Source organism: Colobus angolensis, unplaced genomic scaffold, assembly GCF_000951035.1.
Source record: "Colobus angolensis palliatus isolate OR3802 unplaced genomic scaffold, Cang.pa_1.0 Scaffold81, whole genome shotgun sequence".
In the NCBI taxonomy this organism is placed as follows: Eukaryota; Metazoa; Chordata; class Mammalia; order Primates; family Cercopithecidae; genus Colobus; species Colobus angolensis.
The window spans coordinates 4,740,231-4,752,610 of record NW_012121932.1 but is presented as its reverse complement, the minus strand read 5'-3'; the positions used below and the strand labels follow the sequence as shown (position 1 = coordinate 4,752,610).

At 37.8% G+C, this 12,380-nt stretch overlaps 1 protein-coding gene across 1 annotated transcript in view; it reads left to right on the top strand.

Moving 5' to 3' along the window:
- Positions 1-11,937, top strand: part of GPATCH2 (G patch domain containing 2) — a 200,168-nt gene extending 188,231 nt beyond the window's left edge. The window contains exon 10 of the mRNA XM_011929437.1: positions 7,556-11,937. Coding sequence (XP_011784827.1) covers positions 7,556-7,776 — 221 coding nt within the window. The 3' untranslated portion in view covers positions 7,777-11,937. The remainder of the gene's footprint in view (positions 1-7,555) is intronic.
- The last annotated feature ends 443 nt before the right edge of the window (positions 11,938-12,380 follow it).

Genomic DNA, 12,380 nt, shown 5'->3' with positions numbered 1-12,380 from the left:
TATGAATCTGGCAGTGAGAATACAGGTGTTGGCCTGTCTTACTAGGTTGAGGAAGTTCTCCTGGATAATATCCTGAAGAGTATTTTCCAACTTGGTTCCATTCACCCCATCACTTTCAGATACACCTATCAACCATAGGTTTGGTCTTTTCACATAATCCCGTATTTCTTGGAGGCTTTGTCCATTCCTTTTCATTATTTTTTCTCTAATCTTGTCTTCATGCTTTATTTCATTTAGTAGATCTTCAATCTCTGATATCCTTTGTTCCGCTTGATCAATTTAGCTATTGATCCTTGTGTATGCTTCACGAAGTTCTCGTGCTGTGTTTTTCAGCTCGATCAGGCTATTTATGTTCTTCTGTAAACTGGTTATTCTAGTACCTTTTTTCAAGTTGGTTAGCTTTCTTGCCCTGGGTTAGAACATGCTCCTTTAGCTCGGAGATGTTTGTTATTACCCACCTTCTCAAGCCTACTTCTGTCAATTCCTCAAACTCATTCTCCATCCAGTTTTGTTCCCTTGCTGGCAAGGAGTTGTAATCCTTTGGAGGAGAAGAGGCATTCTGGTTTTTGGAATTTTCTGCCTTTTTGTGCTGGTTTTTCTTCATCATCGTGGATTTATCTACCTTTGGTCTTTGATGTTGGTGACCTTTGGATGGGGTTTCTGTGTGGACATCCTTTTTGTTGATGTTGATGTTGATGCTATTCCTTTCTGTTTGTTAGTTTTTCTTCTAACAGTCTGGCCCCTCTGCTGCAGGTCTGCTGGAGTTCACTAGAGGTCCACTCCAGACCCTGTTTGCCTGGGTATCACTAGCAGAGGCTACAGAACAGCAAAGATTGCTGCCTGTTCCTTCCTCTGGAAGCTTCATCCCAGAGGAGCACCCTCCAGATGCCAGCTGGAGCTCCCCTGTATGAGGTGTCTGTTGACCCCTGCTGGGAGTTTTCTCCCAGTCAGGAAGCACGGAGGTCAGGGAGCCACTTGAGGCAGCATTCTTTACATTAGCAGAGCTCAAGCGCTGTGCTGGGAGATCTGCTTCTCTCTTCAGAGCCAGCAGGCAGGAACGTTTAAGTCTCCTGAAGTTGTGCCCACAGCTGCCCCTTCCCACAGGTGCTCTGTCCCAGGGAGATGGGGGTTTTATCTATAAGCCCCTTATTGGGGCTGCTGCATTTCTTTCAGAGATGCCCTACCCAGAGAGGAGGAATCTAGAGAGGCAGTCTGGCTACAGCAGCTTTACTGAGCTGCAGTGGGCTCCACTCAGTTGGAACTCCCAGCAGCTTTGTTTACACTGTGAGGAGAAAACCATCTACTCAAGCCTCAGTAATGGCGGACACCCCTTCCCCCACCAAGCTTGAGCATCCCGGGTCAACTTCACACTGCTGTGCTGGCAGTGAGAATTTCAAGCCCGTGAATCTTAGCTTGTTGGGCTCCATGTGGGTGGGATGTGCTGAGCAAGACCACTTGGCTCCCTGGCTTCAGCCCCCTTTCCAGGGGAGTGAATGGTTGTGTCTTGCTGGCGTTCCAGGTGCCACTGGGGTATGAAAAAAAACTTCTGCAACTAGCTTGGTGTCTGCTCAAATGGTCTCCCAGTTTTGTGCTTGAAACCCAGGGCCCTGGTGTCATAGGCACCCGGGGGGATCTTCTTGTCTGCGGGTTGTGAAGATCATGGGAAAAGCATAGTATCTGGGCTGGAATGCACCATTCCTCAAGGCACAGTCCCTCAAGGCTTCCCTTGGCTAGGGGAGGGAGTTGCCTGACCCCTTGCACTTCCTGGGTGAGGCAGTGCCCCACCCTGCTTCCGCTCACCCTCCATGGGCTGCCTCCACTGTCTAATCAGTCCCAGTGAGATGAACCAGGTACCTCAGTTGGAAATGCAGAAATCACCTGCTTTCTGCATTGATCTCGCTGGGAGCTGCAGACCGGAGCTGTTTCTATTTGGCCATCTTGTGGGCAACTCCCCATGCATCAGAAAATGTTGATGATATAATATTGCAAGTTCAGTGTTCAGTCGACTGAAAGGGTGGCATCTGGGATCAAATGTCCTAAGTTCAAGTTCTAACTGGGGTACTTTTTAGCTAATTGACTTCAGGAAGCTGAATTACCTCTCCAAACATCAGTTTCATCTATAAAATAGGGCCAATAATACTCCCCTTTCAGGTTGAAAAGATCAAAAGAAATTATGAATATGGAAGCTTTTATAATTTCTAAGGGCTGCAGACATCATTGTATTCAGCGTTATCCAAACGTGTCTGTGATATATTTGTGATATATGGTCCATATACAAATTGTGATATATTATTCATATACAAACTGAGAGAGCCTAATATTGCAATTCATATATTACTCAATGAATTTTTTTAGTGATTTGTACAATATCTCTGCTAAAAATTCTTATAGGAAATCAGGTAAAGAAATGTGTGTAGGCTTTTGGAGTAAGCTTAACCAAAGTTTAAATCCTAGCTTACTCATTGTGTGGTCAAGGTTAAGTGACTTCAACTCCCTGAGGACCATTAAAATTTCATTTTTGAATGAAGAGTAAAAATAGTGAATATCAGATACCTAACAAATATACCACATGCTTTGTGTAGACATGCTTTGTAGTAGGAAGATCAAAAATGATTCTGATTATATTGTGGCAGAAAACATTCCTATCTGACTTCAGGGCCAAAACAGTTTTCTATTTGTAAGATTTGTTTTTAATTTTTTGAAAATACATACTGTTTGCTACATAAGCATTCCATAAGAAATATATTTCGGTTTAACTAAAAACATCTGTTAATAAGAACACTTCCTCCTCTAAGCATATCAGTAACAGATCATGTCTTTTATTCTCTACAAGGTTTTTATCACTTAAGGGAAAAAAACTGGTTTTACATTAAATTTTTGTTATTTAAGTAAGTCAGTGCATCATATATTTACGCACTTAACTATTTAAACTGATTTTAGTTAACAAAAGTATCATGAAGTATGTCTGCAATATTGCAGATAAAATTATAAACTAGTCTGAATTAACAAAGCTTTTCTATATTAATAAATGAAATAATTAAAATATTAGACGATGAGTAGCAGTAACACCTACCACTTTCTCTCATCTTAAACTGTGCTTAATGCTGTTCCTTGAGTTCATAATAACAACAATCAAAAATCTGTGTCCCTAAATTAGTTACTGAGAACAGAGGACAGTATTATAACTTACCCTTGTTATAACGTTGCTAATGATAGTGAGAATAGCCCAGCCTCTCAGCTGGCTAGTCAAGTAATGGCGAAAAGAGAATGCGAAGAAAGAGTGATCACAAACTAATAAAGGCCTTGTGAATACAGGGTAGGGACAGAGGCGGAGTGCACTAGCTATTCTATGGGAAGCAGCATGTGTCACCTCCCCTTCCATTGGCTGTTTATCCAACATCAATACAACACTTTAGGAGCCAAATTACTAAACAAGCTGCCAATTAGGCTTGCAGTCAGCTGGATAGATTAGTGGCTAAGAGAGGCCGATACAAGATTTTCATCTCTTGAGCCAATTATGCAAGTGAATTACCCTCCATGGTACTCTTTGGAAGATTTGAGGGGAAAGGACCGACTCAGCTGTAATGGATATGAGAGATCCAGCAGACAGGGGGCTGGGAGCGGAAGCAGGCAGAAAGGTTAGCAGGCGATGTATTGCTAAAGCTGCCCAAGCAGGAGAGCCTTCTAGGAAAGGTCTTAAAGGATTTAACACTGCCAGGAGCAAAAGAAAGGGAAATTATGGTTGTGGTGTATACTGCACTGAGGCTGAGTTGTTCCACTCCCAAGTCTTAGTCTCATAAAAGAAGGATGAGAAGCCAACAGTAGATTTTACTCTAGAATCACTTTCCATGAATAATGAAGTCTCTGTTACTGTTTTTGTTTTTTAGGTTGTGTTTCTATGAGGAAAGATTTAGCATTTGAAGAATAAAATGTTCTTTTTTCTTCCGAGTACAAGATAATGCTTTCTTTTGTGTCATATTGTTTTATTTTTATGAAGAGAAATGAAACCATCATTTAAAAAAATGAGAATGAGTTCTTTTCCGTCTATATAAAAACAAAAGTATGAGAGTATGCTGATCACCCCTGGGCTACCCTGCTTGAAATACCAACATTTTAAAACTAGAATAGTGAATCAATTATCATTTGCTGTTCACTTTAGGACTGAAAATGCACCATAATTTAGCAGTTTTTATAGAAATATTTTAAATTGGCCTTATTCTTTTCTTAAATATTAAGCAAATTTTAATTCTGAACTTTTGCAAGCTATCCTATCAAAAATGTGAGTAAACAGATGTACAGCCCAGAGCAGCGTTAGACCTCTGGTCTGACTTTTAGCTTAGGGTAGAATTAAATTAATTCATGACAATCACCAAAAAATCAGGGATATGAGACAACATGCTAAGGCACTGTTTAACCTGGCATACCTTATCAGCAGCTGTCCAGAAAAAACTACATACCTTGGAGGTCTGTGGAGGTCTGTCCTGGTTACCACCACAGTCATGACTTCAAAATAAAAAATTAATTGTTTTTGTGTTATATTCAACATTTTTGACAAAAGACTTTTATTTTGTGCATGAGTGTATGTATTTGTGACTAAGGTCCATTTTTCACTGTCACATACACACACATATATTTATAATCTCTGTATATGCATTTTGCCCTTCTCAAGCAGTAAATAATGTTAGTCAAGAATTTTTGTTTGACATTAGATGTTGCCACTCAATAGGCAAGTAGTTGAAGGTTCTTTTTGTTACATGTTAAGGTACTTGTTTCCATGAGCTATGAATTCATTTGAGAAATCCAAAGCCAATTAATCATTGGCTAGTTCTTACTCCCTGTAAGGAATTTAGCAGATGGTAATGATGTGGTCTCTTCTTGGTCTTGAAATGCGCCGAAGATTGAAAATACCAAAATGTTTAATAAACGGCTTTGAAAATCAATTGATGATTACTCCATGGTAAATAAGAGGGTTGTAGGTATCAAAACCCATGTCTAGCATTTTGTGGCTTTCCTTATTCTACAAGAATCACAGAGCGTGACTCGCTTGCTCTTCCCCGCAATGTGAGATACAGATTACCAGATAAGATACACTGTTGGTTCAACACTGACATTTCTTTTACTATTATTATTTTTTTTACTGTGAAATACATAGTTCAAAGAATACACTTAAAAATGTATATGTACAGTTTGGGTGCCGTGGCTCACACCTGTAATCCCAGAACTTTGGGAGGTCAAGGCAAGTGGATTACTTGAAGTGAGGAGTTCAAGACCAGCCTGGTCAACATGGTGAAATCCCATCTCTACTAAAAAATACAAAAATTAGTTGGGTGTGATGGCACACACCTGTAATCCCAGCTACTCAGGAGGCTGAGGCACAAGAATCACTTGAACCCAGGAGGCGGAGGTTGCAGTAAGCCAAGATTTCACCACTGCACTCTGGCCTGGGCAACAGAGTGAGACTCTGTCTAAAAAAAAAAAAAAAAAAAGTATATGAACAGTTTAAAGAACAATAATAAATTGGCCATTTGGGTAACCACAACTCAGGATAAGAAAGAGAACACTACTGTACTCTGGAGTCCCATCGTTAATATTTTTGTTATTCTTATTGATGTTTGAGATCCAAGGATCCTTCTCTGCTGGTACCACCATTCTGAACATAGTCTCAGAGAAACAGTAGGACAGAGAGTTACAACTTTTTTTGGTAGGTGGGGAGAAGGTGCAAACAGTAGGACAGAGAGTTCCAGCTTTTTTTTGGTAGTTGGGGAGAAGGTCCTGTAATAATCCTGAGTCAGAGAAGAAGAAAACTGATGATGGGAAAGGGGTAGTGGCAGGGTGAGGTGTAGGTTGGTGCTAAAGAGACTCAGAAACCTTTGAGGGTAGTGAGTGGTTATGTCAACAGCTGCCCATTTCAATCTCTGTCTGGGAAGACATGGTCCACATTTCAGAGCAGGAATATGCTAGAGCCAGGTCTCAGCTGCTATACCACAGGCATTCTATAGATATTTGGAAAGTGTAGTATAGGAGGCCTATGGAGGGAATGGTGTCAAACACTATCCCTGTAAATTTGAGCCCTGGTATAAGAGATTGGGCTGGGCCAAATATGTTCTCACTAAGACAAAGGTTCTTTCAAGGTACACTTTCATCTCTCTCTTTTTTTTCTTACAGACTCCAATGTTAGTTTGTTAACCACTTTCTTCTAAGATGGGAGTAACCATGAGAAATGCTCTGATAATTAAGATTTCTGATTGCTTGTATCTGGTTAGCTCCAGATTTGCTATATTCCCTTTTCATACACCATAATATAATACCTGCTGCTAGAGGAGGAACAGAAATGAACCAATCAAGGAAAGAGCCAACCTGTGCCACGCCTGGGATAGACCAACCACGGCCAAGGCCAAGCCCAAGCTTGCAATTGAAGGAAAGAGCTCAAGTTCTTGTATTCTTTGATTTTCATGGTGTTTGTTAATTTCTCCATCTTTGGACTTCAGATAACTAGTACTTCTCAGTTTTTCCTTAGAACCAAAGATACACTATCTATGCTCAACTTTTTCTATAAGGACCTACAAAAGAAAATTAAATTAGAAGTCTATTTTTGAAAATGTCATCAAAGAGAAAATGCTTAAAAGAGATGCATTTCTCAATTGCCTGCTAAGAAAATACGGTAAACAACATCTATATATAAATTTCATGTTAAGCACTAGCCAATCTCCTTTTTCAAATAAGGAATGAAGGGAGGAAGGGACGGAGGGAAGGGAAGAAAGGAGGGAGGGAAATAGGGAGAAATATATCTATACCTGGAGGCCTATGGAGGGAATTATGGTCTATGTCTCTGCAAATGTATATAATATATTTTTTAAATCTTATAATATATGTATATTTAATATTATTTTCCTCTATTTTATTTCTACTAACTTAATTATATAGTCATTTAAATGTGGCCATAGAAGGAAAAGGAGGAAAGGAGCTAAAGGATGCATACATTTCAGACTGAATAATAAATAACAAGAAGAGAGATTATAAGAATGTAAATTCCTAGGAATTCAAGATGCCACCAATTGTGCTTTTTGTTTGGTTTGGTTTTAGTTTTGGTTCTGTCAAATGTCAGGGTCATGGGCAAATGTGAGATATTACCATATAGGTTGATGATTTTCAGAATAATCCGTAAGGCTAACATGGTAATGAAAATAAATCCATTCGTAGGGTACTTTATGGTTTACTGAGAAGTTTCTTTACACACATGATCTCATCTGTCCTACAGATCTCTGTGAGATAGGCAATGTAGGTTGTATTGTGGCTATTTAACAGATGAGAAAACAAAATCCCAGAGAGGTTGAATAGCTCACCCTGCTGTGAAGTGCTAGAATTGAAATTCTAAACAAGATCCTCTTCCATTGTTCTCTCAACTACAAAAAGTATCCAAAGATGAATACTCAGCCCCCTCTAGTACCTGGTTGAAAAAAAAAAAAAAAAAACTTAGGAGAACATCATTTTCATAGCCTAATATCTTCACCTGTGTTCATACTAATTAATGTGTGCTGTTGTTTTATCATTTCAGGATTTGTAGGTGAAAATGCCCAGCCAATCCTAGAAAATAATATTGGAAACCGAATGCTTCAGAATATGGGTTGGACGCCTGGGTCAGGCCTTGGACGAGATGGCAAGGGGATCTCTGAGCCAATTCAAGCCATGCAGAGGCCAAAGGGATTAGGACTTGGATTTCCTCTACCAAAAAGTACTTCCTCAACTAATACCCCCAATGCAGGAAAATCCGCCTAAGAAAAGCAAAGAAAAAATGTTTTACAGACTTTATTCACTATGTCCCATTGTTCTAAAATGATAACATGACTTCTGTTTTTGACGCAAAAATCTACATTGCCTCAAACACATCACTCTAGCTTCCTAACTGCATACAGTCCTACCATAGTGAGAGAAACGGGATTTCATCACAATTCATGGTGCTAAAATGAAAACTTCTGCCCTTTAATTTTTTTCAGTAATTTCCAGCTATTTCTAGGTATAAAGAGCAGCTCATTTCTCTTATTTATTTTAATATCATGTGTCAGTACTTTCTGATGCTTTGCTTAATTCATGTATGTGTGCAGTGCTGCAATGCACAGACAAATGTGAGCACACCCACCGGTTTCTAAAATGGGATAGGCAGGAAAGGATTGTGTTTTATATCATCCCTATCTATTGTAACCCAATAGACCTGCCATCGCATCAGTGAAGTCCGAACACATCTTTGTTTGAAAGGCTTGTCAATTTCATATTCGTTGAATTTGGCTTCTTTGTGAGGATTTTCTGACAGAGTGATACCCATTAATTTTCTATCCTTAGACAATATAGTGTGAAGTTCACAGTTGACAAACAATAATTATGTTTCCCTTGGACATTTTGACAAAAATAAACCTCATCATTGTTATCACCAGAGTGCCCTCAACATTACTTTAATGCAGATTTTATAAATTTTACCTCATTTAGAACATAAAATGATTATTGAAAGAAAAATGTATTTTTTAAATTCACCATGATTGAACTGTAAATTCTATTAATCCAGATGTACTTCTACCTCTGTTTTCCCAAAAAGTGATACTTTTTTTAAGATCAACTCAAGTGTAGTAAACGGATTTAAAATTTTAATCATTGGAGTAATTTATTACAATATTGAGTCAATTTATATGAAGAGTTAAATGGCTCTCCCAGAACTCAGATTTCTGGCAATGGCCCAATCCATTTAGAAGGTGAACAGAAGAAGTAAATGGTACTGATTTGCCCTTTCTAGGACCCAAGATGTGACTTTAAAACCTAGCAAAAGAAGTCCTTTTTATTATGTGCCTAGTATTGAGCTATTTCTGAGTCATTTGCTTCATAGTATCAGAGATTCTAAATTGCTTTTAGTTTAGAAGATCTTTATTTATTAACCTCATTATTAACAACTTATGATGATTATTTTATTTATAATGGCTTTTATTGGTTGAGTAAAGACTAAGATAACACACCTGAATCACCTTTCTAATGGGTTTTTTAAATCTTGTCACTTTCCAAAGAGAGTTTTTGTTTCTTTCTTTTTTTTTTTTTTTTGACAGAGTCTGGCTCTGTCGCCCACGCTGGAGTGCAGTGGTGTAATCTCGACTCACTGCAGCCTCCCCATCCTGGGCTCAAGCAATTGTTCTGCCTCAGCCTCCCAAGTAGCTGGGATTACAGGTACCCACCACCACATCCAAATAAGTTTTGTATTTTTGGTATAGACAGAGTTTCACCATGTTGGCCAGGCTGGTCTTGAACTCCTGACCTCAAGTGATCCACCTACATTAGCCTCCCAAAGTGCTGGGATTATAGGCATGAACCACCATGCCTGGCCCCCAGAAGAGTTTTTAAAAGGTGTTAAAGGAAGTTGATGCATGTAACAGACCTTTCTCAGGTGGTCCCCTAAAAAAAATCCTGCCAACTGGGGAGGTGAAGGCCAACCTTCCATTTGAAATTCTTCACAGTTTGCCAAATGTACATTTCTTGAGAATCATCTTCTTTCCCAGGGATATTGTGCCTAGAGGATAGGTTGGTTAGGGGACTGGACGACCAGAAGAGATGTTCTTTTGAATCATTCTTAATGGATGAAGTAACCCCATGGACTTTCTACAAGTTTTTTACTTATAAATTTGCCGTTTTTTAAACTGATATTTTCTAAATGCTCATTCTATCTCTGTAGCCAGGGAAAGGGGGAAGATTATATACAAGTTTTAAAACTTCTTTGTGATAGTGTATTGTGCTCTAGGATCTATTCAAAATTTGGAGTTTGAGCTTTTTCTTAATTTAATTGCCTGGAGATCTGCGGAAACCCTAGGATCTCAGAAAGCCAAGTTTGAAGCCACTAAGAGCAAACAATGAGGTCATTGTGAGCCTGGTTCCAAACTTCTGAGGACTTGGCTGTTCTTTTTCACCTTACTATGTTCTAATGGAGGTAAAAACCCTTGTAGTGAAGAAGAGCAGTATATATATCAGACTAGTGTATAGGAACTTCTTCATTAAATATTGCAATCCTTATGACTGCTGTTTATTGTTGCTGTTCTGGCCAGATAGAGATCTTCCGAAGCAACTTCTGTAGGATGTACATTTAGGTTCTCTTAACACCTCAAAAAAATTCTTCTTTGTATTTTCAGCTAATAGAAGACAGTTCTTCATCTTGACGCCCTCTTTGTGTTTCACAGAGGACTTAAAATACTTCTTATTCTGTTGCAGTGTTTAATTGTACAGAATATATGTACTCTACAGTATATGTGAATCAGCACTCAAAGCAGAAAAGTGATAACATCCCAAGCTTCCCCCGTACTCCTACTGACATGCCCTCAGCATTCAGTCTTTAAGAAAATTCAGTGCAGACCTGATGTTCTGGTTGTACCTGAACTTAATTGGAGCAACAAAAACAATTAAAATAGGAATTTTTTAGTATAAATCAAATGTCTTTCACCATCTGAAGCCCACTAATTTGAGTTTTATGTATAGTTACAGTTAATTTTTTGCCAGTTACGATGTCCATAGAACCCCAAGATTTAGAATGTATCATTTATATTTCCTTTAAAAGGTAGTAAGATGTTTCTTCTGCTCCTTTGTGAAGCCACTCTTCTACAGTATCTGTAGCCTTATAGCAAATTAATTGGTTGTACTAACAATTTTAGAGAGTGCATAGGTCTTCCTTTTCTAGCCTAATTACCTGCAATAGCCTAGAGACAGTGAGCATGATTACATTAGCAACTTGACTGTTTAAAAAATTTATTTGTTATACTTGATAACGACCAGAATGTGTGCTGGAGTCATTTGTTTCCTTCTTTTCTGCTCCCCAAATACAATATTTAATTTGGTTGCTTTTATTTTTAAACTATATGGCACCCTTTTAAATAAGAATTCATTGCAAATTAAAATCTGCCAATAAATTGGTCTCAGCATTTAAATACCATGTATTTTATAACTCATACTGTGGTTATCAAACAGAAGTTAACACAGTAGGTATAAAGATATACATAATGTGTATCTATAGGTGTATTTATAATGCCTATGTGCAGTATACAGACATAATTACAAAATATTGCATTTTATTAATGTTTATATTAACATAGAGAATTGGTATTCTTGTAAATTGAACTGACAATTGCTTCTATTCAGTACATTTCATTTTGAGCGGATATTTCCCAAAAGAGAAAAAAATCACTGTTGACATGCTTTTTAAAACCATTTTCATCTGTATTTTGTCTTTCAAAAAGGGAAGTGATCTAAATTGGCATTGTAAAGAAATTGCTAGCAAAGAATTTTTTTTTTATTTTTTCTTTTGGTAGAAAGTTATATTAATAGTACAACAAAGAAGGAAAGAATAAAACCTAATGTTTAAGACCATTATTTATAAGCAGTCATTGTCTTTGTGCTTTAAGTGTTTCCCTTTTACCTTACAGTAATTTTTTAACAGTTGAAAGTACTTCAAAAATTTGTTTCAATGAATACCCAATGACAATTAGCATTTAATAATGCAGTTAAGTTCATTGTTATTAAGCCTTGAAAAATTTCAATATCTCAAAAAAATTAGAGAAAAATATTGGTAAATGTGTTTGATTCACAAATGTATTCGTAGTCGATTGTGAGCTGCTCTACCACATTTCCCTGTTTTTATTGTTTCTATGAAGCTTGATTAGACTAACTTGCTTAAGGTCTCTTTCCGCTCAAGGATTCTGTGATTCTAATGTAACAGGGTATGCAGGCTCTCTCTGACCACTTAAAGTATCAGAGTTCAAATCTGTTACAATCACTCCATTGCCTTTTGGAAAGTTGTGCCTCTCATAAAGCTGCTTGGACATTTTAAATGTTTCGTAATACACATTAAAATATTGAGTTTTGTTTTCTGTAAGAGGCATTTCACTATGTTGATTAAACGTATCTTTTCTCCCAAAAAAACTGAGTAAAACTGTTAAAATAAGTAGGGTTTTTTTCCATGCAATAGGTATTAAATACTCATTGATTTAACAGGCTTGTAGTAATATATACTCAACTGGCAAGTGGACCATGAAGGCTCCTTCTGCCGGGTTGCTACTAAGCAAAGACTCATTACTTTACACACCTGACACTTTAAGTAGATCCAGATTTGTCTCCAGCGAGTCACTGCCATTAACTGCCAGGAGTATGATCTACTATTGCCACTTTTAGTTTTATCTGTACATTAGAGTTGTCTCCTGTCTTTGAATTGTCAGACAGTTTAAATCATTCTCAGATCCACGTACCTCCCTCCTGTTGCAATATCAGAATGTCCTGTGTTTGTTTCTTAATTTTTCAAGGCTGAAGTAAGGTTAAAATTGAGGGCTATTTTTTATGTTTCTTTTTCAGTTTGAACTTTCAAGATA